This window comes from Engystomops pustulosus, chromosome 4 (genome assembly GCF_040894005.1).
Source record: "Engystomops pustulosus chromosome 4, aEngPut4.maternal, whole genome shotgun sequence".
Classification (NCBI taxonomy): domain Eukaryota; kingdom Metazoa; phylum Chordata; class Amphibia; order Anura; family Leptodactylidae; genus Engystomops; species Engystomops pustulosus.
This window is the reverse complement of record NC_092414.1, coordinates 208731314-208755779: the sequence shown is the minus strand read 5'-3', so window position 1 is coordinate 208755779 and position 24466 is coordinate 208731314. Positions and strand designations below refer to the sequence as shown.

At 44.0% G+C, this 24466-nt stretch overlaps 1 protein-coding gene across 1 annotated transcript in view; it reads right to left on the bottom strand.

Moving 5' to 3' along the window:
• LOC140128233 (A.superbus venom factor 1-like) overlaps window positions 1-24466 on the bottom strand; it is a 114757-nt gene that overhangs the window by 36787 nt on the left and 53504 nt on the right. The window contains exons 20-24 of the mRNA XM_072149788.1: window positions 13303-13442; window positions 12797-13003; window positions 9486-9546; window positions 9180-9266; window positions 8840-9043 (exon numbers count right to left, since the gene is read on the bottom strand). Of these exons, the coding sequence (XP_072005889.1) occupies window positions 8840-9043; window positions 9180-9266; window positions 9486-9546; window positions 12797-13003; window positions 13303-13442 (699 nt within the window). The remainder of the gene's footprint in view (window positions 1-8839; window positions 9044-9179; window positions 9267-9485; window positions 9547-12796; window positions 13004-13302; window positions 13443-24466) is intronic.

Here is a 24466-nt window from a genome sequence, read left to right as displayed (position 1 = left end):
AGTTTCAGCACCGCCTGCTGTCGCTTAGCGACGGCACTGCTGCTGTGCCTAGAGCTACCGACTGATGGCGCCATGCCCACGGATGGTAATTCGGAGGAGGAGGAGGTGGAGGAGGGGTGGGAGGAGGTATAGTAGGCCTTTGAGACCTGGACCGAGGTAGGCCCCGCAATTCTCTGCGTCGGCAGTATATGACCAGCCCCAGGGTCAGACTCGGTCCCAGCCTGCACCAAGTTAAGTGTAGTAGCGTTCTCATAAGTTTGGGATATGGCGGGTGAGGGGAATGTAAACAGATGCGCAAGAAGCGCATGATGCGCATGGAGCTGGCGTTCCGCTGCCAGGCGAGCTTTCGCCAATCCAAGCCCCTGTCTCTAGGCTACTCCCCAAACAGCACTTCTAAGAACCTTTTGTATAAGATCAAGTGTAGTAGCGTTCTTATAAGTTTAGGATATGCCGGGTGAGGGGAATGTAAACAGATGCGCAAGAAGCGCTGAAATAATATCCCTAAATGGTAAAAGTTTGCCAGTATATTTTGTGGATAACACAGCAGGGTGGCGACAAAGTTAACAACTTTGATGTGGAATCCATGAAAACAACCCAAATTTCTGCCTGACACACCTCGTTTGATAAAGGGACGATGTATGGAGGCAGCTATATGGACGACTTTTGGAGGTAGCAATGGAGACAACGTGTGGAGGCTGCTATGGAGACAATTTAATTTGGATAGTGCCTGTATGTGGCAGTCCCAAACATTTTTCAAACCAGAGGAGCAGGTAGGTGGCCCTGCAGTAAAATGGAATAGATTGAGTGCCTGTATGTGGCACTCACAAAAATTGTTTCAAACAGAGGACCGGGTAGGTGGCCCTCCAGAAAAATTAAATGCATGAAGTACTATAGCAAGAGCCAGTGGGCCCTGTCAAAAAATAGCCAGTTTCCTCTGCTTTACTGTACAAAGAGGAGGAGAAGGAGGAAAATGAGGAGGAGGAGGAGGAGTGGATCAATTATTCAGGTTGAGCTTCCTTCACCTGGTGGAGATTGGAAATTCTGAGAAATCCAGCCTTTATTCATTTTAATAAGCGTCAGCCTGTCAGCGCTGTCAGTCGACAGGCATGTACGCTTATCGGTGATGATGCCACCAGCTGCACTGAAAACCCGCTCGGACAAGACGCTAGCGGCAGGGCAGGCAAGAACCTCCAAGGCGTACAGCGCCAGTTCGTGCCACATGTCCAGCTTTGAAACCCAGTAGTTGTAGGGAGCTGTGTGATCATTTAGGACGATGGTATGGTCAGCTACGTACTCCCTCACCATCTTTCTGTAAAGATCAGCCCTACTCTGCCGAGACTGGGGACAGGTGACAGTGTCTTGCTGGGGTGACATAAAGCTGGCAAAAGCCTTGTAAAGCGTACCCTTGCCAGTGCTGGACAAGCTGCCTGCTCGCCTACTCTCCCTCGCTACTTGTCCCGCAGAACTACGCACTCTGCCGCTAGCGCTGTCAGAAGGGAAATACTGTTTCAGCTTGTGCACCAGGGCCTGCTGGTATTCATGCATTCTCACACTCCTTTCCTCTCCAGGGATGAGAGTGGGAAGATTTTGCTTGTACCGTGGGTCCAGGAGAGTGAACACCCAGTAATCGGTGCTGGAATAAATTCTTTGAACGCGAGGGTCACGGGATAGGCAGCCTAGCATGAAATCTGCCATATGCGCCAGAGTACCAACGCGTAAGAATTCACTCCCCTCACTGGCCTGACTGTCCATTTCCTCCTCCTCCAACTCCTCCAACTCCTCTTCTTCTGCCCATACACGCTGAACAGTGAAGGACTCAACAATGGTCCCCTCTTGTGTCTCGCCAACATTCTCCTCCTCTTCCTCCTCATCCTCCTCCACCTCCACCTCCTCCGATATGCGCTGAGAAACAGACCTCAGGGTGCTTTGGCTATCAACAAGGGAATATTCTTCCCCCGTCTCTTGTGACGAGCGCAAAGCTTCCGACTTCATGCTGACCAGAGAGTTTTTCAACAGGCCAAGCAGCGGGATGGTGAGGCTGATGATGGCGGCATCGCCACTGACCATCTGTGTTGACTCCTCAAAGTTACTCAGCACCTGACAGATATCAGACATCCACGTCCACTCCTCATTGTAGACTTGAGGAAGCTGACTGACCTGACTACCAGTTCTGGTGGAAGTTGACATCTGGCAGTCTACAATCGCTCTGCGCTGCTGGTAAACTCTGGATAACATGGTCAGTGTTGAATTCCACCTCGTGGGCACGTCGCACAACAGTCGGTGAGCGGGCAGTTGGAGGCGGCGCTGCGCTGCCCTGAGAGTGGCAGCATCTGGGCTGGACTTCCTGAAATGCGCACAGATGCGGCGCACCTTCGTGAGCAAATCAGACAGATTGGGGTATGTCTTGAGGAAACGCTGCACTATCAGATTTAACACATGGGCCAGGCATGGCACATGTGTCAGTCTGCCGAGTTGCAGAGCCGCCACCAGGTTACGGCCGTTGTCACACACAACCATTCCCGGCTTGAGGTTCAGCGGTGCCAGCCACAGATCAGTCTGCGCCGTGATGCCCTGTAATAGCTCTTGGGCGGTGTGCCTTTTGTCGCCTAGGCTCAGCAGTTTGAGCACCGCCTGCTGTCGCTTAGCGACGGCACTGCTGCTGTGCCTAGAGCTACCGACTGATGGCGCCGTGCCCACGGATGGTAGTTCGGAGGAGGAGGTGGAGGAGGGGTGGGAGGAGGAGGAGGCATAGTAGGCCTGAAACACCTGGACCGAGGTAGGCCCCGCAATCCTCGGCGTCGGCAGTATATGAGCAGCCCCAGGGTCAGACTCGGTCCCAGCCTCCACCAAGTTAACCCAATGTGCCGTCAGCGATATATAGTGGCCCTGCCCGGCAGCACTCGTCCACGTGTCCGTGGTCAGGTGGACCTTGTCAGAAACGGCGTTGGTCAGGGCACGGATGATGTTGTCTGACACGTGCTGGTGCAGGGCTGGGACGGCACATCGGGAAAAGTAGTGGCGGCTGGGGACCGAATACCGAGGGGCGGCCGCCGCCATGAGGTTGCGAAAGGCCTCGGTCTCTACTAGCCTATAGGGCAGCATCTCCAGGCTAAGCAATCTGGAGATGTGCACATTAAGGGCTTGGGCGTGCGGGTGGGTTGCACTATATTTGCGTTTCCGCTCCAGCGTCTGGGGTATGGAGAGCTGAACGCTGGTGGATGCTGTGGAGGATCGTGGAGGCGACGATGGGGTTTTTGTGGCAGGGTCCTGGGCAGGGGTCTGACTAGCAGCTGACACAGGGGAAGGAGCAGTGGTGTGCACGGCCGGAGGTGAACGGGCTTGTTGCCACTGAGTGGGGTGCTTAGCATTCATATGCCTGCGCATACTGGTGGTAGTTAAGCTAGTAGTGGTGGAACCCCTGCTGAGCCTGGTTTGGCAAATGTTGCACACCACAGTCCGTCGGTCATCCGGTGTTTCCTTAAAGAACCTCCACACTTCTGAAGATCTAGCCCTCGCCGCAAGAGCCCTCACCACGGGAGCTTCACTAGTTGACAGTGGCGCTGATGCACCAGCTCTGGCCCTGCCTCTCCGTCTGGCCCCACCACTGCCTCTTCCAACCTGTTCAGGTCGAGGACTCTCCTCCGTCTCAGAAGCACTGTGTTCACCCGGCCTCTCAACCCAGCTTGGGTCTGTCACCTCATCATCCTCCGATCCCTCAGTCTGCTCCCCCCTCGGACTTCCTGCCCTGACAACAACTTCCCCACTGTCTGACAACCGTGTCTCCTCATCGTCGGACACCTCTTTACACACTTCCACTACGTCAAGAAGGTCATCATCACCCACAGACTGTGACTGGTGGAAAACCTGGGCATCGGAAAATTGCTCAGCAGCAACCGGACAAGTGGTTTGTGACTGTGGGAAGGGTCCAGAAAACAGTTCCTCAGAGTATGCCGGTTCAAATGCCAAATTTTCCTGGGAGGGGGCAGACTGGGGGGGAGGAGGCTGAGGTGCAGGAGCTGGAGGAGTGGCGATTTCGGTGACATGGGTGGACTGCGTGGAAGACTGACTGGTGGTGGACAAATTGCTCGAAGCATTGTCAGCAATCCACGACATCACCTGTTCGCACTGTTCTGGCCTCAACAGTGCTCTACCACGAGTCCCAGTAACTCTGTGGCGTTCCCCTGCTCTCTCATCAGCAGGTGGTGTCTCACCCCGCCCAGGACCACGGCCTCTGACCCCTGCAGTAGTTGGACGCCCACGTCCCCGCCCTCGTCCTCTACCCCTAGCCCTCGGGTTAAACATTTTTAAAATGAGAGTTATAACTTTATTTTTTTTTTTACTTTTTTTTGTTTTTTTTTGTGTTTTTTTTTTTTTTTTTTGTGTTTTTTGTTTTTTTTTGAGTTTTTAAAACCAAACAATGCTATCCTATTGCTATGGCTATTTTCTAGCCAAGTATCAAAGGAAGCACAGTACTATGCCAGATGAGATGACACTGAGTTATTGCCTAATAGAAATCCAACCCCTACTGAATTTTGCCACTTCGGCCTTTGCTATGGATATGTGCGCCACTAAGCGCAGAACACAGCGGTCGCAAGTCCCACTACAAATTGCTCAGAATTGGCAAGTACATGCACTGCAGAAACTACAGCCACCAGCAGATCAACCAGAAATCAAATATATAGAACGCTACTGTAGGCTTCAAGATCAAGAAGCTGTTTGTATTCTCCTATGGCTATTTTCTAGCCAAGTATCAAAGGAAGCACAGTACTATGCCGGATGAGATGACACTGAGTTATTGCCTAATAGAAATCCAACCCCTACTGAATTTTGCCACTTCGGCCTTTGCTATGGATATGTGCGCCACTAAGCGCAGAACACAGCGGTCGCAAGTCCCACTACAAATTGCTCAGAATTGGCAAGTACATGCACTGCAGAAACTACAGCCACCAGCAGATCAACCAGAAATCAAATATATAGAACGCTACTGTAGGCTTCAAGATCAAGAAGCTGTTTGTATTCTCCTATGGCTATTTTCTAGCCAAGTATCAAAGGAAGCACAGTACTATGCCGGATGAGATGACACTGAGTTATTGCCTAATAGAAATCCAACCCCTACTGAATTTTGCCACTTCGGCCTTTGCTATGGATATGTGCGCCACTAAGCGCAGAACACAGCGGTCGCAAGTCCCACTACAAATTGCTCAGAATTGGCAAGTACATGCACTGCAGAAACTACAGCCACCAGCAGATCAACCAGAAATCAAATATATAGAACGCTACTGTAGGCTTCAAGATCAAGAAGCTGTTTGTATTCTCCTATGGCTATTTTCTAGCCAAGTATCAAAGGAAGCACAGTACTATGCCGGATGAGATGACACTGAGTTATTGCCTAATAGAAATCCAACCCCTACTGAATTTTGCCACTTCGGCCTTTGCTATGGATATGTGCGCCACTAAGCGCAGAACACAGCGGTCGCAAGTCCCACTACAAATTGCTCAGAATTGGCAAGTACATGCACTGCAGAAACTACAGCCACCAGCAGATCAACCAGAAATCAAATATATAGAACGCTACTGTAGGCTTCAAGAAGCTGTTTGTATTCTCCTATGGCTATTTTCTAGCCAAGTATCAAAGGAAGCACAGTACTATGCCAGATGAGATGACACTGAGTTATTGCCTAATAGAAATCCAACCCCTACTGAATTTTGCCACTTCAGCCTTTGCTATGGATATGTGCGCCACTAAGCGCAGAACACAGCGGTCGCAAGTCTCACTACAAATTGCTCAGAATTGGCAAGTACATGCACTGCAGAAACTACAGCCACCAGCAGATCAACCAGAAATCAAATATATAGAACGCTACTGTAGGCTTCAAGAAGCTGTTTGTATTCTCCTATGGCTATTTTCTAGCCAAGTATCAAAGGAAGCACAGTACTATGCCAGATGAGATGACACTGAGTTATTGCCTAATAGAAATCCAACCCCTACTGAATTTTGCCACTTCAGCCTTTGCTATGGATATGTGCGCCACTAAGCGCAGAACACAGCGGTCGCAAGTCTCACTACAAATTGCTCAGAATTGGCAAGTACATGCACTGCAGAAACTACAGCCACCAGCAGATCAACCAGAAATCAAATATATAGAACGCTACTGTAGGCTTCAAGAAGCTGTTTGTATTCTCCTATGGCTATTTTCTAGCCAAGTATCAAAGGAAGCACACTACTATGCCAGATGAGATGACACTGAGTTATTGCCTAATAGAAATCCAACCCCTACTGAATTTTCCCACTTCGGTCTTTGCTATGGATATGTGTGCCACTAAGAGCTAAACACAACGGTAGCAAGTCCCCCTGCTAATTCCTCACAAAATGGTAAAAGATGCAAATTAAAATAAAAAAAGTAGAACGTTATTGTAGCCCTAAGAAGGGCTGTTGGGTTCTTTGAGAATCACTCCTGCCTAACAGTAAGCTAATAGAACACCCTAACGCTTTCCCTGAGCAGCAGCAGCTCTCTCCCTAGCGGCATCCAGAGACAGAATGATCCGAGCAGCGCGGCCAGCGGCTAGTCTATCCCAGGGTCACCTGATCTGGCCAGCCAACCACTGCTATCGACGTGTAAGGGTACCACGTCATGCTGGGTGGAGTGCAGAGTCTCCTGGCTTGTGATTGGCTCTGTTTCTGGCCGCCAAAAAGCAAAACGGCGGGAGCTGCCATTTTCTCGAGCGGGCGAAGTATTCGTCCGAGTAACGAGCAGTTTCGAGTACCCTAATGCTCGACCGAGCATCAAGCTCGGACGAGCATGTTCGCTCATCTCTAATTGTTATACATGGCCTCGTTTCTTCTTAAATCAACTTCTAAATTTATGCTAATGAGCAAGAAGGTTTCTGGGAGGCATTACCAAGGCCTCTCCATGCTGTAGCTTTACAGGCTGTTACACTGTGCAGGAGCACTTCCCACTCCCACTGTGTGAGAGAGGGAGGGGAAGTGCTGAGAGGTGGAGAAGAGGGAGGGGAAGCTCTTGACAGATGGGTTCTGGAAACACACTCAGACTTTCTGGCTCGAAAGGATAATTTTAAAACTTGCTTTTAAAAGAAGGGAAGGTATTAATGACAAATATCCGAAGAGTTCCTGGTATTTTATACTGGATTGTGAAGGTAGATTGTTTTATAATTTGGCCATAGCCCCATAATATCTTATAGATATCAATAGGCCGAATGTAAGATGGGATATCACAGTCTCCTCCGCAGTCTTATTGGCCTAGTCAGTGCACCATGATGTATGAAGAGGCATCACGGGCCGAGCCATATACATATATGATAATTCCTTTATTTATATAGCGCACACAGATTACGTAGCGCTGCACAGAGCTTACCAAATATATGATGGGTATTGGCTGCATTATGCTGCGAACACCCACCGCTGACACCCTTTAATGGTGCTGGCACTGATCGCTAGTTATTGGCTTGGGTGCCGTCATCTTGGATGAGATTATTGCTCTGACATTAATGGGGAGAGACAATCTGTTCTCGTGGCAGACTGGAGACCCCAGGACCTGTCATTCGGCAGGATCTATAACAGTGTTATGGAGGAAATACTGTACAATTGCAGTATATGGTAGGAAAAATCAGACTCCAAGGGTATTATAACTTTTGGGGGTCTGGTCTAAAAAACATTATATTAGAGTTGTAAAAATAAATTAAAAAACCGTAAAAATTCTGATTCCCTCTTTCCCTAGAACTGATATAAAAGTTTAAAAAAAAAACTAATTCATAAACATGTTAGAAATCGTCTTGTTCTGATCCTGACAAATAAAAATGATGAACCCCCATAATGGCCATAGCGGCCAAATATGAAACTCCACTTTTGTGAGACAGGCAAAAAAAATTTAATAAAAATGATCCAAAGCTTGTCCTAAGTGAATACTGCAAGAAAATAACACAAATTTGTTTATTCAACTATTTCATCAGCATGAAATATGAAATGCCGTCAACAGGAAGGGCAATTTATTAGGCAGAAAACAATCCCTCATACAACTCTCACAGAAAATACCACTGCAACATAATGGGGCAGATTTACTTACCCGGTCCATTCGCGATCCAGCGGCGCGTTCTCTGCGGTAGATTCGAGTCCGGCCGGGATTCACTAAGGTAGTTCCTCCGACGTCCACCAGCTGGCGCTGCTGCGCTGAAGTTCCCCGAGGCCCGCTGGAATGCCCTGAAGTTCACCGGCCTGTTCCTAGTGAAGGTAAACGCAAGTCCCGCAACCCTTTTTTTTTAAAAATCCCCCGATTTCTGTCGCGTGCATGCCGGCACCGATGCTCCACAATCCGATCGTGTGCGCCAAAATCCCGGGGCAGTACAGGGAAAATTGGAGCAAATTCAGAAACACGTCAGGAAATATTCGGGTAACACGTTGGGAAAACGCAAATCGGGCCCTTAGTAAATGACCCCCAATAGGTCACCCTGTGGCTGACTTAGTTGATTTTTTCCTGTTATTTTTTCCCTTTATTTTCCCCAAAATTGATTGTGTTTTTCATGTTATATTAAATATGCCTCATAAAATATTCCTTAAGATGAAGGTATCTTATACAGATGAAATCAAATTATTACAATGTACTTTATTTGCTCACATTTGTACCATATACAGTATCACTGAAAAACTCGATAAAAATGTATTGTTAAAAAAAAAAAGTTAAAGGAGTGAAAAATGAAAATGCAAAAAAACAAAAATGGCCTGGTGCGTACAGGGTTAAATAGCAATTTTCACTACAAGTTACATGAGAAGCTAATCTGTAATAGAGACTGAAGAGAAAAACATGTTTTTTCTAGAATATCTTACCTTGTTTGATGTACTCAATGCCCTGGGCCCTACGATCTTGCCCTATTTTTTCCCACTGTTGACTGGAATCCAGGAAATGTACGGCTATCAGCGGGGCCGTCACTCCAACCATGTTCTGCTCCGCACATCCACTAGGGGCTTCAAACAAATCGGTCATGAATTTGCCATCAAGCGTCTTCTCTATCATTTCACTTATTGGACTTCCTGGGTATTAGGGAGAAGAAGAAGTCATGAGCTGAGGCAAGGAACATCCTGATTATTTATAGAGACTATTATCCAATCTGTAAGGACTATACATGCACTGATTATATAAGAGGTAAGTTGTCTCATCAGAACTCACCTTGAATGGTAACTATGGTGGAAACCTTTGTATTGGGGACAACATTTTTGGTATCGACTGCTGTGACCCGTTCTTCTTGGACTCCTCCTGCGTGAGAAATAGCCGTGAGTACAGATTATTGCCAATTTATCAATCAAAGGCACCATTTTTTTCTGCCGTAAACCAAGTTATCGAAAGTGTGAAAATGTGTAACATGTAATTCAGAATTAGACACTGCGATAAGCCAGGGGAAGATTAAGACTGTTTAGTGTAATTTTGAACTGTCGAAATCCAAAAAAATGAGTCCAACAAACAAAATTTACAGACCTTTTAATTGTGGATCCAAAACGACAGATTTCAGAGCCTGTTTCAGGCGTCTTCCTTCTGGCTGCAGAAAGAAAAAGAAGATTCATAGAAAACTGGACATATCTAGGGATGAGCGGACTTAATTCGAGAAAACATGGAGGATTTATTTATTGTAATTATTACTTTATAAATTTACATAACAAATTACCGGTTAAAATATGACGAGAGAAGAAATAAACTGGACAAAAAGTTACATGTAAAGTTCTTTATACCATAACTTTACCCATGAATCAGCCATGTGTTAGGGTGTCTACTACACCAGAAACGCGTCGGCTTTTTACTTGATGTGTTCTATGTATCTACAAATGGGTTAATAAGGGACACACTCTTTTTATAGAGATGGATCTTTTAACCATTTAATGTCAATATTGGGTTTGACTGCAGAACTTGACACTTTACAAAACAGCAAGTGGCCAATTGAGTGAGCTGGAAATACATTTTCTATAGTGACCCATAAATCAGTACCTTACAATGTTACAACAACTGCTCAATATCATATTTCTCTTTCCCTATTATTGTCATACATATAAGCAAAATAATCAAAAAACTTTCTTTGTACCCTTCTTTCTCTTAGACATGGAGGCTATAAAGTCAATAGCCTCTTCCCCCTTCTCCCCCACCCTATAAACACACCCATAACCCAATGAGGCGGATAAGGTCACACAGAGAAACAAAAAATAAATAAAACAAAAAATTCTGTCTATTCCAACCTATGAGACTCTATCCATGTATATCATGTTATTTCAAATATTCCTCTTTTCCTTCGAGCAATAATACCTATATTTTCCAACCTTATCAGTAAAGGGGTTATCCAAGAGTATCCATAAATTAGCAACGGCCTGGGGAGGGATTTAAAAAAAAAATAAAGCTGTACTGACCTCCTCCGTCGCTCCCAAGGGTCCCACGCCACGGTCTGTCTGATCCGTGCCCCTGTTTGTTTACATGGCTACAGAATCTGTGCTTGGGGAGCTTCTGGCCGGAAGACTTTGTTAGGCCATCTGGAAGCTCCCTGAGCACAGTTTCAGTGCCCCTGTAAACAAACAAGGCCATGGATTACATGGACCATGGGACATCAGAATTGACGAAGGAGGGGACTACTTGTTTATTTTTTTTTTTAAATGCCTCCCCTAGCACCTCGTTAATTTTCGGAAAACCCCTATAAATTTACCCCAATTTTCCCCATTTATACCACTGGACAAGTATTGGAGATCCAGAGATTCACTTTCGTAGCATTAGATAATATTTGAGAACGTTCCCTACAAAACATGTGTCATTGGGACATTTCAAACAATTGTCATCCTTTCAGTTGCCAATTTTATAAAAATAATAATAAAAAATAAAGTACTTTGTGATTCTGTGAGTGTTATTATAAGAAACATATATTTCCTCCCCCTTTAAGTGATCCCCAAAATCCTCATTCCATTTTTGTACGCCTTAAATGTTACCTTCTGAAATTATTCATGTTAATGCCTAATTTTGCGGATAAAACAGGTATAACATTATGATAATGAAGCTCTGTCACTTCTATGGCTCCTTCAGCGCTTCTCCTAACAAGTGAGTTTTTCTCTGCAGAAGAGGATGATGCAATCCCTGGGTTGTGCCTGAAGGCAGAATAATCAATTGCTGCACCATCCCCCAGCTGCTGTGTATAAGTGATCCAGCTCAGGTTGATTAGTCATGTCTTGACTAACCTCGATTTGTAATTACAAGCTCCGTGTGTAATGTGTTGTCCACTACTACTGTACATTACAAATAAAGTAACCAGTCGTTGAGCAGCTCAGTTTGTACAGCCTATTATTTATTATTTGACAGATTGTAAAATCCAGTTTATTAATTTAATCTGGTCGTTAGGCCCTGCAGCAGCTCGTTACCAGTCTGTCACCTATTTTAATGAAACATTGAATTTTGCGCTGTGTGTTGATTTTTATTTATACTACTAGCTATTATCTCTAGAGCACGACATCTTTTAAGAAGAGTTAAAGGAGACACCTCACCTAGCCATTTTATAAACCAGGCTTCTTGGAAGGCAACTGTATCTTTCCCTTCTGCTCTTTCAGGAACCCCAGACAGTTAATATTTACTATACATCAATGAACCAATAGTGGCAGAAAGATCCGTATTATCCACCAAGACCCCCTACTTACCATGGCCCACTGAAAAAATACAGCAATTAGAATTCAGGAGGCTTCTCTTGTAGGGTCTACACGTATCGGGATGTCAGCATATGAATGGCAGTTTTAAGAAATAATTATCCCCACCAAATATTTATGTCCTTCAAAGACACAGAAAATAAAACAGTGGGTTGACCACCAGCTGAAGACCCTATAACCACTCACGTATGCAGAAGCTGGTATTAATTAACCAATGAAACAATGAAGTTCAATGATTCTCCAGCAGAACACACTGTGGGTCATTTACTAAGGGCCCGAATTGCTATTTGTTGTTGCATTTCCCGAAAATCACCGTTTTGCGCCGAATTGTCCCAGATTTTTGGCTCACGCGATCGGATTGTGGCACATCGGCGCCGGCATGCACGCGATGGAAATCGGGGGGGGGGGGTGCCCTTCGGAAAACCCGACGGATTTGGAAAAAACCGCTCGACACGTGCTTACCTGCATCAAGCAACGGATGGTGAACTCCAGCGAACTCTGACGGACTTCAGCGCAGTAGCAACACCTGGTGGACATCGGGCGCACTACCTTAGTGAATCGCCGGAAGACCCGAATCCTCGACGGAGAACGTGCTGCTGGATTGCGACAAGACTGGGTAATTAAATCTGCCCCAATGTATTATCTTGTGCCAGTCAAACAATGCGGCCGATGCAGAGTTTAGCTCAGTTGCCAGCAGGAGAATCCAGAGATAGCATCCAGCCGGGATGTCCATACAAACATGTGGAGGAAGGGGTAGGGCTACATCATCTGCTATAACGCCCTTATACTATATTACACTCATACTGGCGAGCGTGAGCTCATACCAAGACTCCTCACTGAAATTCAGGTTTGGAGACCTGAACTGGCAATGTTCAGCACAGGGCGGGTAGTCAAAGTCCTGGCAGACAACAACCTTATGGTTTCTATTTTTTCCTCTATTTCCCACCACACCTTTGAGTTCTACCACAGGTTAGGGTAGTAAGAGCAGTTGCAGATGCAGAAATCGAATAAGCAGACCAAGGGTCACAAGAGGAACACAACAAAACCTTGCACCCTGCGCATGAAGATTGTTCTAATAATTTAAATGTAATCCCCGAGAAATATCTTTTCTTTGTTACTTACCACAACCTTTAGTGTTTTCCTCACACCATCAGACACAATTGCCCCAGCGGCCTTCACCTCAATTTCATGTTCTCCCAGTTCTAAGGGTATAATAACAAAGGGTACAGCCACCGAAGAGGTAGGTTTGACAATTACTTCTTGGCGAAACTTCTTCTTGGCCGTGGAGAGACTGCAAAGCTTTTCATTGTAGGCCCATTCTACACGAGTCTGAACCAAAGACAAAAAGTTGGCTTTAAAGGATGTGTGAGAAGTGAAAATGTTTACGGTAGTTTTCTGGGAATATAATGTTTTAGATAATAAACAAGAGCCTATTGCTGACAAAAAATAGGTGTTATACTTATCTGCGTAAGTGACATCACCACTTCATCCATTATGTGCCGACAGAATTTATGGAAATGACTATGCTGAACATTAGCAGTCTATAAGCTAATAAACTAAAAGTGAATAATCCCAGACCTCTCCTTTATGGATAACACATTTATTGTGACTATTTCTGGATAACTTGCCTTAATTTGGCTGTTGCCGTAGTTGTAGAGAATGGCCCGGATCTCTACTTGCTCATTTAGCACCACAGAATATGGAAGCCTCAGATCAATGAAGAAGTTCATCATCACCTGAATATTATGAGGTTTAGACACACAGATACCTGCCAGGAGAAGTGCATGGATATTCTTAATCATTATAGAGAATTATATAGAAATACTTGAAATTACAAGAAATATTAGTTTTTACTGCATTATTCAGCAAGATCTGAAATATCTGAAAGATCCAGAAAAATCATAAATCATCATCATACCTTGTTTGTAAAGTTGCTCATGTGAACAGCCCACAATAATACATGGTTCATAAAACTGCTCAGCATAGTGAATAAATGTGCAGTAATAGGTAGATCATAAAAGCGCTCTTTATAGTGAATAGTGCACAGTAATGTGTGGGTCATAAATGTGCACTTCTCAGTGAAAAGAGCACATTAATACATGGGTCATAAAAGTGCTCTTCTCAGTGAATAGCATGCAGTAATACGCAGGTTCTAAACAGTGGCAAATTAAGACTACCATGGGCACCCGAGCTGTAGAGAAATTGGGGCAGATTTACTTACCCGGTCCATTCGCGATCCAGCGGCGCGTTCTCTGCGCTGGATTCAAGTCCGGCTGGGATTCATTAAGGTAGTTCCTCGGCCGTCCACCAGGTGGCGCTGCTGCGCTGAAAAGCATCGCATCGCGCTGGAGTTCACCAAGCCTGGCTGAGTGAAGGTAAGTGCAAGCTCTGCAACAGATTTTTTTTTTAAAATGCAGCGTTTTTTCCGAATCTGTCGGGTTTTCGTTCGGCCACCCCCCCCCCATTTCCGTCATGGGGGTACTGGAGGTAATATACACTCACCGGCCACTTTATAAGGTACACCTGTCCAACTGCTCGTTAACACTTAATTTTTAATCAGCCAATCACATGGCGGCAACTCAGTGCATTTAGGCATGTAGACATGGTCAAGACAATCTCCTGCAGTTCAAACCGAGCATCAGTATGGGGAAGAAAGGTGATTTGAGTGCCTTTGTACGTGGCATGGTTGTTGGGCTCCTCTGAGTATTTCAGAAACTACTGATCTACTAGGATTTTTTACACACAACCATCTCTATGGTTTACATAGAATGGTCCGAAAAAGAAAAAACATCCAGTGAGCGGCAGTTCTGTGGGCGGAAATGCCTTGTTGATGCCAGAGGTCAGAGGAGAATGGGCAGACTGGTTCGAGCTGATAGAAAGGCAACAGTGACTCAAATCGCCACCCGTTACAACCAAGGTAGGCAGAAGAGCATCTCTGAACACACAGTACGTCAAACTTTGAGGCAGGTGGGCTACAGCAGCAGAAGACCACACCGGGTGCCACTCCTTTCAGCTAAGAACAGGAAACTGAGGCTACAATTTGCACAAGCTCATCGAAATTGGACAGTAGAAGATTGGAAAAATGTTGCCTGGTCTGATGAGTCTCGATTTCTGCTGCGACATTCGGATGGTAGGGTCAGAATTTGGCGTCAACAACATGAAAGCATGGATCCATCCTGCCTTGTATCAATGGTTCAGGCGGGTGGTGGTGGTGTCATGGTGTAGGGAATATTTTCTTGGCACTCTTTGGGCACCTTGGTACCAATTGAGCATCGTTGCAATGCCACAGCCTACCTGAGTATTGTTGCTGTCCATGTCCATCCCTTTATGAGCACAATGTACCCTGTAACATCTGATGGCTACTTTCAGCAGGATAATGCGCCATGTCATAAAGCTGGAATCATCTCAGACTGGTTTCTTGAACATGACAATGAGGTCACTGGACACAAATGGCCTCCACAGTCACCAGATCTCAATCCAATAGAGCATCTTTGGGATGTGGTGGAACGGGAGATTCGCATCATGGATGTGCAGCCGACAAATCTGCGGCAACTGTGTGATGCCATCATGTCAATATGGACCAAAATCTCCGAGGAGCTTCCAGCACCTTGTTGTATCTATGCCACGAAGAATTGAGGCAGTTCTGAAGGAAAAAGGGGGTCCAACCCGTTACTAGCATGATGTACCTAATAAAGTGGCCACTGAGTGTTTATATATATATATATATATATATAAATATATATATTACCTCCAGAACCCCAGTATATAAGTATATAGCAGCTCCATGCTTCTGGAGGTAATATATATATATTACCTCCAAAACCCCAGTATATAAGTATATAGCAGCTCCATGCTCTCAGTATATAGCTCCAGTCCCCAGTATATAGCAGTTGCAGCCAACCAGTATATAGCAGCTAAGCTATGCTGAAGCCAACCGATATTTAGCAGCTTGGCACAGCCTCCTTCTCTTCCATATCTTAGACATCTGCTGCAGGTGTCGCAGTGTGTGGTGCCACTGTGCCATTTGTGCCAGGACGCTGACATGCCATTTTCTCTGTGGTTTATGGCAGGGAGAACGGGCCAATTCAGAGAAGGTATATTATATTAAAAATATATTATATTAAAATATGGGTGATTCGGGTGGCCCTGGGTGGCTACCCTAAACGCGAATATTATAATCCTCCATTGGTCATAAAAGTGCTCTTCATAATCCATAGGGCACAGTAATATGTGGATGATAAAAAGTGCTCTTCATAGTGAATATTTCCAAGCAATACATGGATCATAAAAGTGCTCTGAATAGTAAATATCACACAGTAATAAGTAGATAATAAAAGTGTTCTTCACAATAAATATTGCTAAGTAATACACTGAACATAAAAGTGTTCCTCATAGTAAATAGCACACAGTAATATGTGAATCCTAAAAAAAATTGTGAATAAAGTGAATAGTGAATAAAAATTCTTAGTGTATAGTACACAGTAATAAGTGGATCATAATAGTGCTCTTCATATCGGATAACGTGCAGTAATACATAAAAGTGTTCTTCAGAGTAAAAAGCACACAGTAATACATGGATCATGAAAGTACTCCTCTCAGAGTGAGAAGTAATAAGTGGCCCATAAAAGTGCTCTTCATAGTGCAGTAATACCTAGATCTTAAAAGTGGAACAACCTGGTGGTACCACACTGCAGCAAGTCCAACACGCTTTGCGGCGGGCTCTGGTGAAAGCTGGGTACCACTTAGATTCTGGTCCCAGGTGTCGTTTACGTCATTTTCCGCGGTGGGCCATAAAAGTGCTCTTCATAGTGAAAAGTGTGAAGCAATACGTGGATCATAAAAGTGCTCCTCTCAGTGAATAGTGTGCAGTAATACCTTGATTGTAAAAGTGCTCTCAAAGTATAGTTTAGCATTGCTGGTCTTTTAAAATGCGGAAAGCATGAATTTAGGAACAGGGACATGGCTTGGTAGCTATAGAGCTAGTGCTGCTGGAAGAGGATGTGTTCGGACACTGCCTGCTCCAAGTTCCTCTCGGCAAATAGATACAGATTACCAAAGCACCCTCATTGCACGGGTGATCCTGCGACCCACCTCCTGGGTCACAGCCGCACCCATACTCCTCTCCACTGAACTGGTCCCCCACTCGTTCACTTACCTCGCCAGCGCTGACTACGGTGGTACGGTGTGTGTGTCCCCACCTCCAAGGGGTGCACATGCTCCAGCTTTCTGAGATTTAAAAGGCCACCATGCTGATAATTGGCATTGCCCAGCTGGTAATTCTGATGAATTCCCAGCCCCTTCCTGTGTTCCATGCCAGATCTTCGTGCCTTGTTCCCAAGAGAAAGCAGTGTTCCATGCCATGCCGGTTCCGTTCCTGACTACACTCCTCCATTGCCTGCCATGACCTATTGCTACATCCCGATTCTGATCCCATGCTGCCCGTTCTGACCTCCTGCCTGTCCCTGACTATTCTGCTTTGTACCTCGGACAAAGTCGCACCTGTGGAAGGACTTAATGGTACCACGCCACAGCAAATCCAACCCTCTTTGTGGTGGGCTCTGGTGAAAACTGGGTACCACTTAGATTCTGGTCCCAGGTGTCAGTTTACATCATCGTCCGTGGTGGTCCAGTGGGTCCATTACCCCTGGTGCCTGACAACCCGAAGATGAAGCTGACTGGTGCAAGTTTACAAGATGTCACATCATGATTTGTTTGAGGTGTCCCTTCAAATACATCCACTGGTGTCTTTTCTGGTATTGCCAATAAACCAAAAATTGGATGCTTCAAATACATAACACCATCAGTCCAGACTTTCCTAAAATGTTTAAAGGCATTAGTAATCTTAGTGAATGTAAACTTTTGAATTTGCATTAACTAGTAATAATGCCTTAAAACGTTTCTCTCTCTCAATAATCTGGGATTTGGTTAATAGAAATTATTATGGTAATCCTAATTGACTTCAACAGGAAAGGTTTATTCTGATTGTATGTCTGAAAAACATGCATATGGGGTATTACTTATATGAATATAAACTGCTGACTTCAAATGCAGATAACACTGACCCATCATTACATCACCACTGACAATAGATGATGTCACAGCTTATCTCCTCCCCCGACACGTTCAATGACCTCTATTTAGATAACACTGACCCATCATTACATCACTACTGACAATAGATGATGTCACAGCTCATCTCCTCCCCCTCCCTGTACAATGTCCTCTATATAGATAACACTGACCCATCATTACATCACTACTGACAATAGATGATGTCACAGCTTATCTCCTCCCCCTCCCTGTACAATGACCTCTATATAGATAACGCTGACCCATCATTACATCACTACTGACAATAGATGATGTCACAGCTTATCACATCCCCCTCACTGTACAATGACCTCTATATAGATAACACTGACCCATCATTACATCACTACTGACAATACATGATGTCATAGATTATCTCTTCCCCCTCCCTGTACAATGACCTCTGTATAGATAACACGGATCCATCTTTACATCACTACTGACAATAGATGATGTCACAGCTTATCACATCCCTTTCACTGTACAATGACCTCTATATAGATAACACTGACCCATCATTACATCACTACTGACAATAGATGATGTCACAGCTTATCTCCTCCCCTCCCTGTACAATGACCTCTATATAGATATCACTGACCCATCATTACATCACTACTGACAATACATGATGTCACAGCTTATCTCATCCCCCTCCCTGTACAATACTCTCTATATAGATAACACGGATCCATCTTTACATCACTACTGACAATAGATGATGTCACAGCTTATCACATCCCCCTCACTGTACAATGACCTCGGTATAGATAACACCGACCCATCATTACATCAGTACTGACAATAGATGATGTCACAGCTTATCTCCTCCCCTCCCTGTACAATGACCTCTATATAGATATCACTGACCCATCATTACATCACTACTGACAATACATGATGTCACAGCTTATCTCCTCCCCCTCCCTGTACAATACTCTCTATATAGATAACACGGATCCATCTTTACATCACTACTGACAATAGATGATGTCACAGCTTATCACATCCCCCTCACTGTAAAATGACCTCGGTATAGATAACACTGACCGATCATTACATCACTAATGACAATAGATGATGTCACAGCTTATCTCCTCCTTCTCCCTGTACAATGACCTCTATATAGATAACACTGACCCATCATTACATCACTACTGATAATAGATGATGTCACAGCTTATCTCCTCCCCCTCCCTGTACAATGACCTCTATATAGATAACACTGACCCATCATTACATCATTACAGACAATAAATGATGTCACTGCTTATCTCCTCCCCCTCTCTGTACAATGACCTCTATAGAGACCACACCAACCCATCATTAAATCACTGCTGACAATAGATAATGTCACAGCTTATCATCTCCCCCTCCCTGTATAGTGACCTCTATATAGATAACACTGACCCATATTTTCATCACTACTGACAATACATAATGTCACAGCTTATCTCCTCCCCCTCCCTGTACAAAGACCTTTGTATAGATAACACTGTCCCATCATTACATCACTACTGACAATAGATGATGTCACAGCTTATCTCCTCCTCCTTCCCGTTCAATGAACATTATATGGATAACACTGACCCATCATTACATCACTACTGACAATAGATAATGTCACAGCTTATCTCCTCCTCCTCCCTATACAATGACCTCGGTATAGATAACACTGACCCATCATTACATCACTACTGACAATAGATGATGTCATAGCTTATCTCCTCCTCCTCCCTATACAATGACCTCGGTATAGATAACACTGACCCATCATTACATCACTACTGACAATAGATGATGTCACAGCTTATCTCCTCCCGCTCCCTGTACAATGACCTCTATATAGATAACACTGACACATCATTACATCACTACTGACAATAGATGATGTCACAGCTTATCCCCTCCCCTCCCTGTACAATGACCTCTATATAGATAACACTAACCCATCATTACATCACTACTGACAATATATGATGTCACAGCTTATCTCCTCCTCCTCCCTGTAGAATTTCCTCTATATAGATAACACTGACCAATCATTACATAGCTACTGACAATAGATGATGTCACAGCTTATCTCCTCCCCCTCCCTGTACAATGACCTCGGTATAGATAACACTGACCCATCATTACATCACTACTGACAATAGATGATGTCACAGCTTATCTCCTCCTTCTCCTTGTACAATAAACTCTTTATAGATAATACTGACCTATCATTACATCATTACAGACAAGGGATGATGTCACTGCTTATCTCCTCACTGGCCCTGTACAATGACCTTTGTACAGATAACACTGACCCATCATTACATCACTACTGACAATAGATGATGTCACAGCTTATCATCTCCCCCTCCATGTACAATGACCTCTATATAGATAACACTGACCCATATTTTCATCACTACTGACAATACATAATGTCACAGCTTATATCTTCCCCCTCCCTGTACAATGACCTTTGTATAGATGACACTGTCCCATCATTACATCACTACTGACAATAGATGATGTCACAGCTTATCTCCTCCCCCTGTACAATGACCTCTATATAAATAACACTGACCCATCATTACATCACTACTGACAATAGATGATGTCACAGCTTATCTCCTCCTCCTCCCTGTAGAATTTCCTCTATATAGACAACACTGACTAATCATTACATCACTACTGACAATAGATGATGTCACAGCTTATCTCCTCTCCCTCCCTGTACAATGACCTTTGTATAGATAACACTGTCCCATCATTACATCACTACTGACAATAGATGATGTCACAGCTTATCTCCTCCTCCTCCCCGTTCAATGAACTTTATATGGATAACACTGACCCATCATTAAATCACTACTGACAATAGATGATGTCACAGCTTATCTCCTCCTCCTCCCTATACAATGACCTCGGTATAGATAACACTGACCCATCATTACATCACTACTGACAATAGATTATGTCACAGCTTATCTCCTCCCGCTCCCTGTACAATGACCTCTATATAAATAACACTGACCCATCATTACATCACTACTGACAATATATGATGTCACAGCTTATCTCCTCCTCCTCCCTGTAGAATTTCCTCTATATAGATAACACTGACTAATCATTACATCACTACTGACAATAGATGATGTCACAGCTTATCTCCTCCCCCTGCCTGTACAATGACCTTTGTATAGATAACACTGTCCCATCATTACATCACTACTGACAATAGATGATGTCACAGCTTATCTCCTCCTCCTCCCCGTTCAATGAACTTTATATGGATAACACTGACCCATCATTAAATCAATACTGAAAATAGATGACGTCACAGCTTATCTCCTCCTCCTCCCTATACAATGACCTCGGTATAGATAACACTGACCCAACATTACATCACTACTGACAATAGATGATGTCACAGCTTATCTCCTCCCCTCCCTGTACAATGACCTCTATATAGATAACACTGACCCATCATTACATCACTACTGACAATAGATGATGTCACAGCTTATCTCCTCCTTCTCCCCGTAAAATGACCTCTATATAGATAATACTGACCTATCATTACATCATTACAGACAAGGGATGATGTCACTGCTTATCTCCTCACTGGCCCTGTCCAATGACCTCTATATAGATAACACTGACCCATCATTACATCACTACTGACAATATATGATGTCACAGCTTATCTCTTCCCCCTCCCTGTACAATGACCTTTGTATAGATGACACTGTCCCATCATTACATCACTACTGACAATAGATGATATCACAGCTTATCTCTTCCTCCTCCCCGTTCAATGAACTTTATATGGATAACACTGACCCATCATTAAATCACTACTGACAATAGATGATGTCACAGCTTATCTCCTCCCCCTCCCAGTATAATGCTCTCTATATAGATAACACTGACCCATCATTACATCACTACTGACAATAGATGATGTCACAGCTTATCTCCTCCCCCTCCCTGTACAATGACCTCTATATAGATAACACTTACCCATCGTTACATCACTACTGAGAATAGATGATGTCACAGCTTATCTCCTCCCCCTCCCTGTACAATGACCTTGATGTAGATAACACTAACCCATCATTACATCACTACTGACAATAGATGATGTCACAGCTTATCTCCTCCCCCTCCCTGTACAAGGACCTCTATATAGATAACATTGACCCATATTTTCATCACTTCTGACAATAAATGATGTCACAGCTTATCTCCTCCTCCTCCCTGTACAATGAACATTATATGGATAACACTCACCCATCATTACATCACTCCTGACAATAGATGATGTCACAGCTTATCTCCTCCTCCTCCCTGTACAATGACCTCTATATAGATAACACTGACCCATCATTACATCACTACTGACAATAGATGTCACAGCTTATCTCCTCCTCCCTGCACAATGACCTCTATATAGATAACACCAACCCATCGTTACATCACTACTTACAATAGATTATGTCACAGCTTATCTCCTCCCCCTCCCTGTACAATGACCTCTATATAGATAACACTGACCCATCATTACATCACTACTGACAATAAATGATGTCACTGCTTATCTCCTCCCCTCCCTGTACAATGACCTCTATATAGATAACACTGACCCATCATTACATCACTACTGACAATATATGATGTCACAGCTTATCTCCTCCCCCTCCCTGTACAATGACCTTTATATAGATAACACTGACCCATCATTATATCACTACTGACAATAGATGATGTCACAGCTTATCTCCTCCCCCTCCCTGTACAATGATCTCTATATAGATAACACTGACCCATCATTACATCACTACTGACAATAAATGATGTCACTGCTTATCTCCTCCCCTCCCTGTACAATGACCTCTATATAGATAACACTGACACATCATTACATCACTACTGACAATATATGATGTCACAGCTTATCTCCTCCCCCTCCCTGTACAATGACCTTTATATAGATAACACTGACCCATCATTATATCACTACTGACAATAGATGATTTCACAGCTTATCTCCTCCCCTCCCTGTACAATGACCTCTATATAGATAACACTGACCCATCATTACATCACTACTGACTATAGATGATGTCACAGCTTATCTCCTCCCCTCCCTGTACAATGACCGCTATAAAGATAACACTGACCCATCATTACATCACTACTGACAATAGATGATGTCACAGCTTATCTCCTCCCCCTCCCTGTACAATGACCTTTATATAGATAACACTAACCCATCATTACATCACTACTGACAAAAGATGATGTCACAGCTTATCTCCTCCCCTCCCTGTAGAATGACCTCTATATAGATAACACTGACCCATCATTACATCACTACTGACTATAGATGATGTCACAGCTTATCTCCTCCCCTCCCTGTACAATGACCGCTATAAAGATAACACTGACCCATCATTACATCACTACTGACAATAGATGATGTCACAGCTTATCTCCTCCCCCTCCCTGTACAATGACCTTTATATAGATAACACTAACCCATCATTACATCACTACTGACAAAAGATGATGTCACAGCTTATCTCCTCCCCTCCCTGTAGAATGACCTCTATATAGATAACACTGACCCATCATTACATCACTACTGACAATAGATGATGTCACAGCTTATCTCCTCCCCCTCCCTGTACAGTGACCTCTATATAGATAACGCTGACCCATCATTACATCACGACTGACAATACATGATGTCATAGCTTTTCTCTTCCCCCTCCCTGTACAATGACCTCTGTATAGATAACACAGATCCATCTTTACATCACTACTGACAATAGATGATGTCACAGCTTATCACATCCCTTTCACTGTACAATGACCTCTATATAGATAACACTGACCCATCATTACATCACTACTGACAATAGATGATGTCACAGCTTATCTCCTCCCCTCCCTGTACAATGACCTCTATATAGATATCACTGACCCACCATTACATCACTACTGACAATAGATGATGTCACAGCTTATCTCCTCCCCTCCCTGTACAATGACCTCTATATAGATATCACTGACCCACCATTACATCACTACTGACAATACATGATGTCACAGCTTATCTCCTCCTTCTCCCTGTACAATGACCTCTATATAGATAATACTGACCTATCATTACATCATTACAGACAATAGATGATGTCACAGCTTATCTCCTCACTGGCCCTGTACAATGACCTCTATAGAGACCACACCGACCCATCATTAAATCACTGCTGACAATAGATGATGTCACAGCTTATCATCTCCCCCTCCATGTACAGTGACCTCTATATAGATAACACTGACCCATATTTTCATCACTACTGACAATACATAATGTCACAGCTTATCTCCTCCCCCTCCCTGTACAATGACCTTTGTATAGATAACACTGTCCTATCATTACATCACTACTGACAATAGATGATGTCACAGCTTATCTCCTCCTCCTCCCCGTTCAATGAACTTTATATGGATAACACTGACCCATCATTACATCACTACTGACAATAGATAATGTCACAGCTTATCTCCCCCCCTCCCTGTACAATGACCTCGGTATAAATAACACTGACCCATCATTACATCACTACTGACAATAGATGACGTCACAGTTTATCTCCCCCCCCTCCCTGTATAATGCTCTCTATATAGATAACACTGACCCAT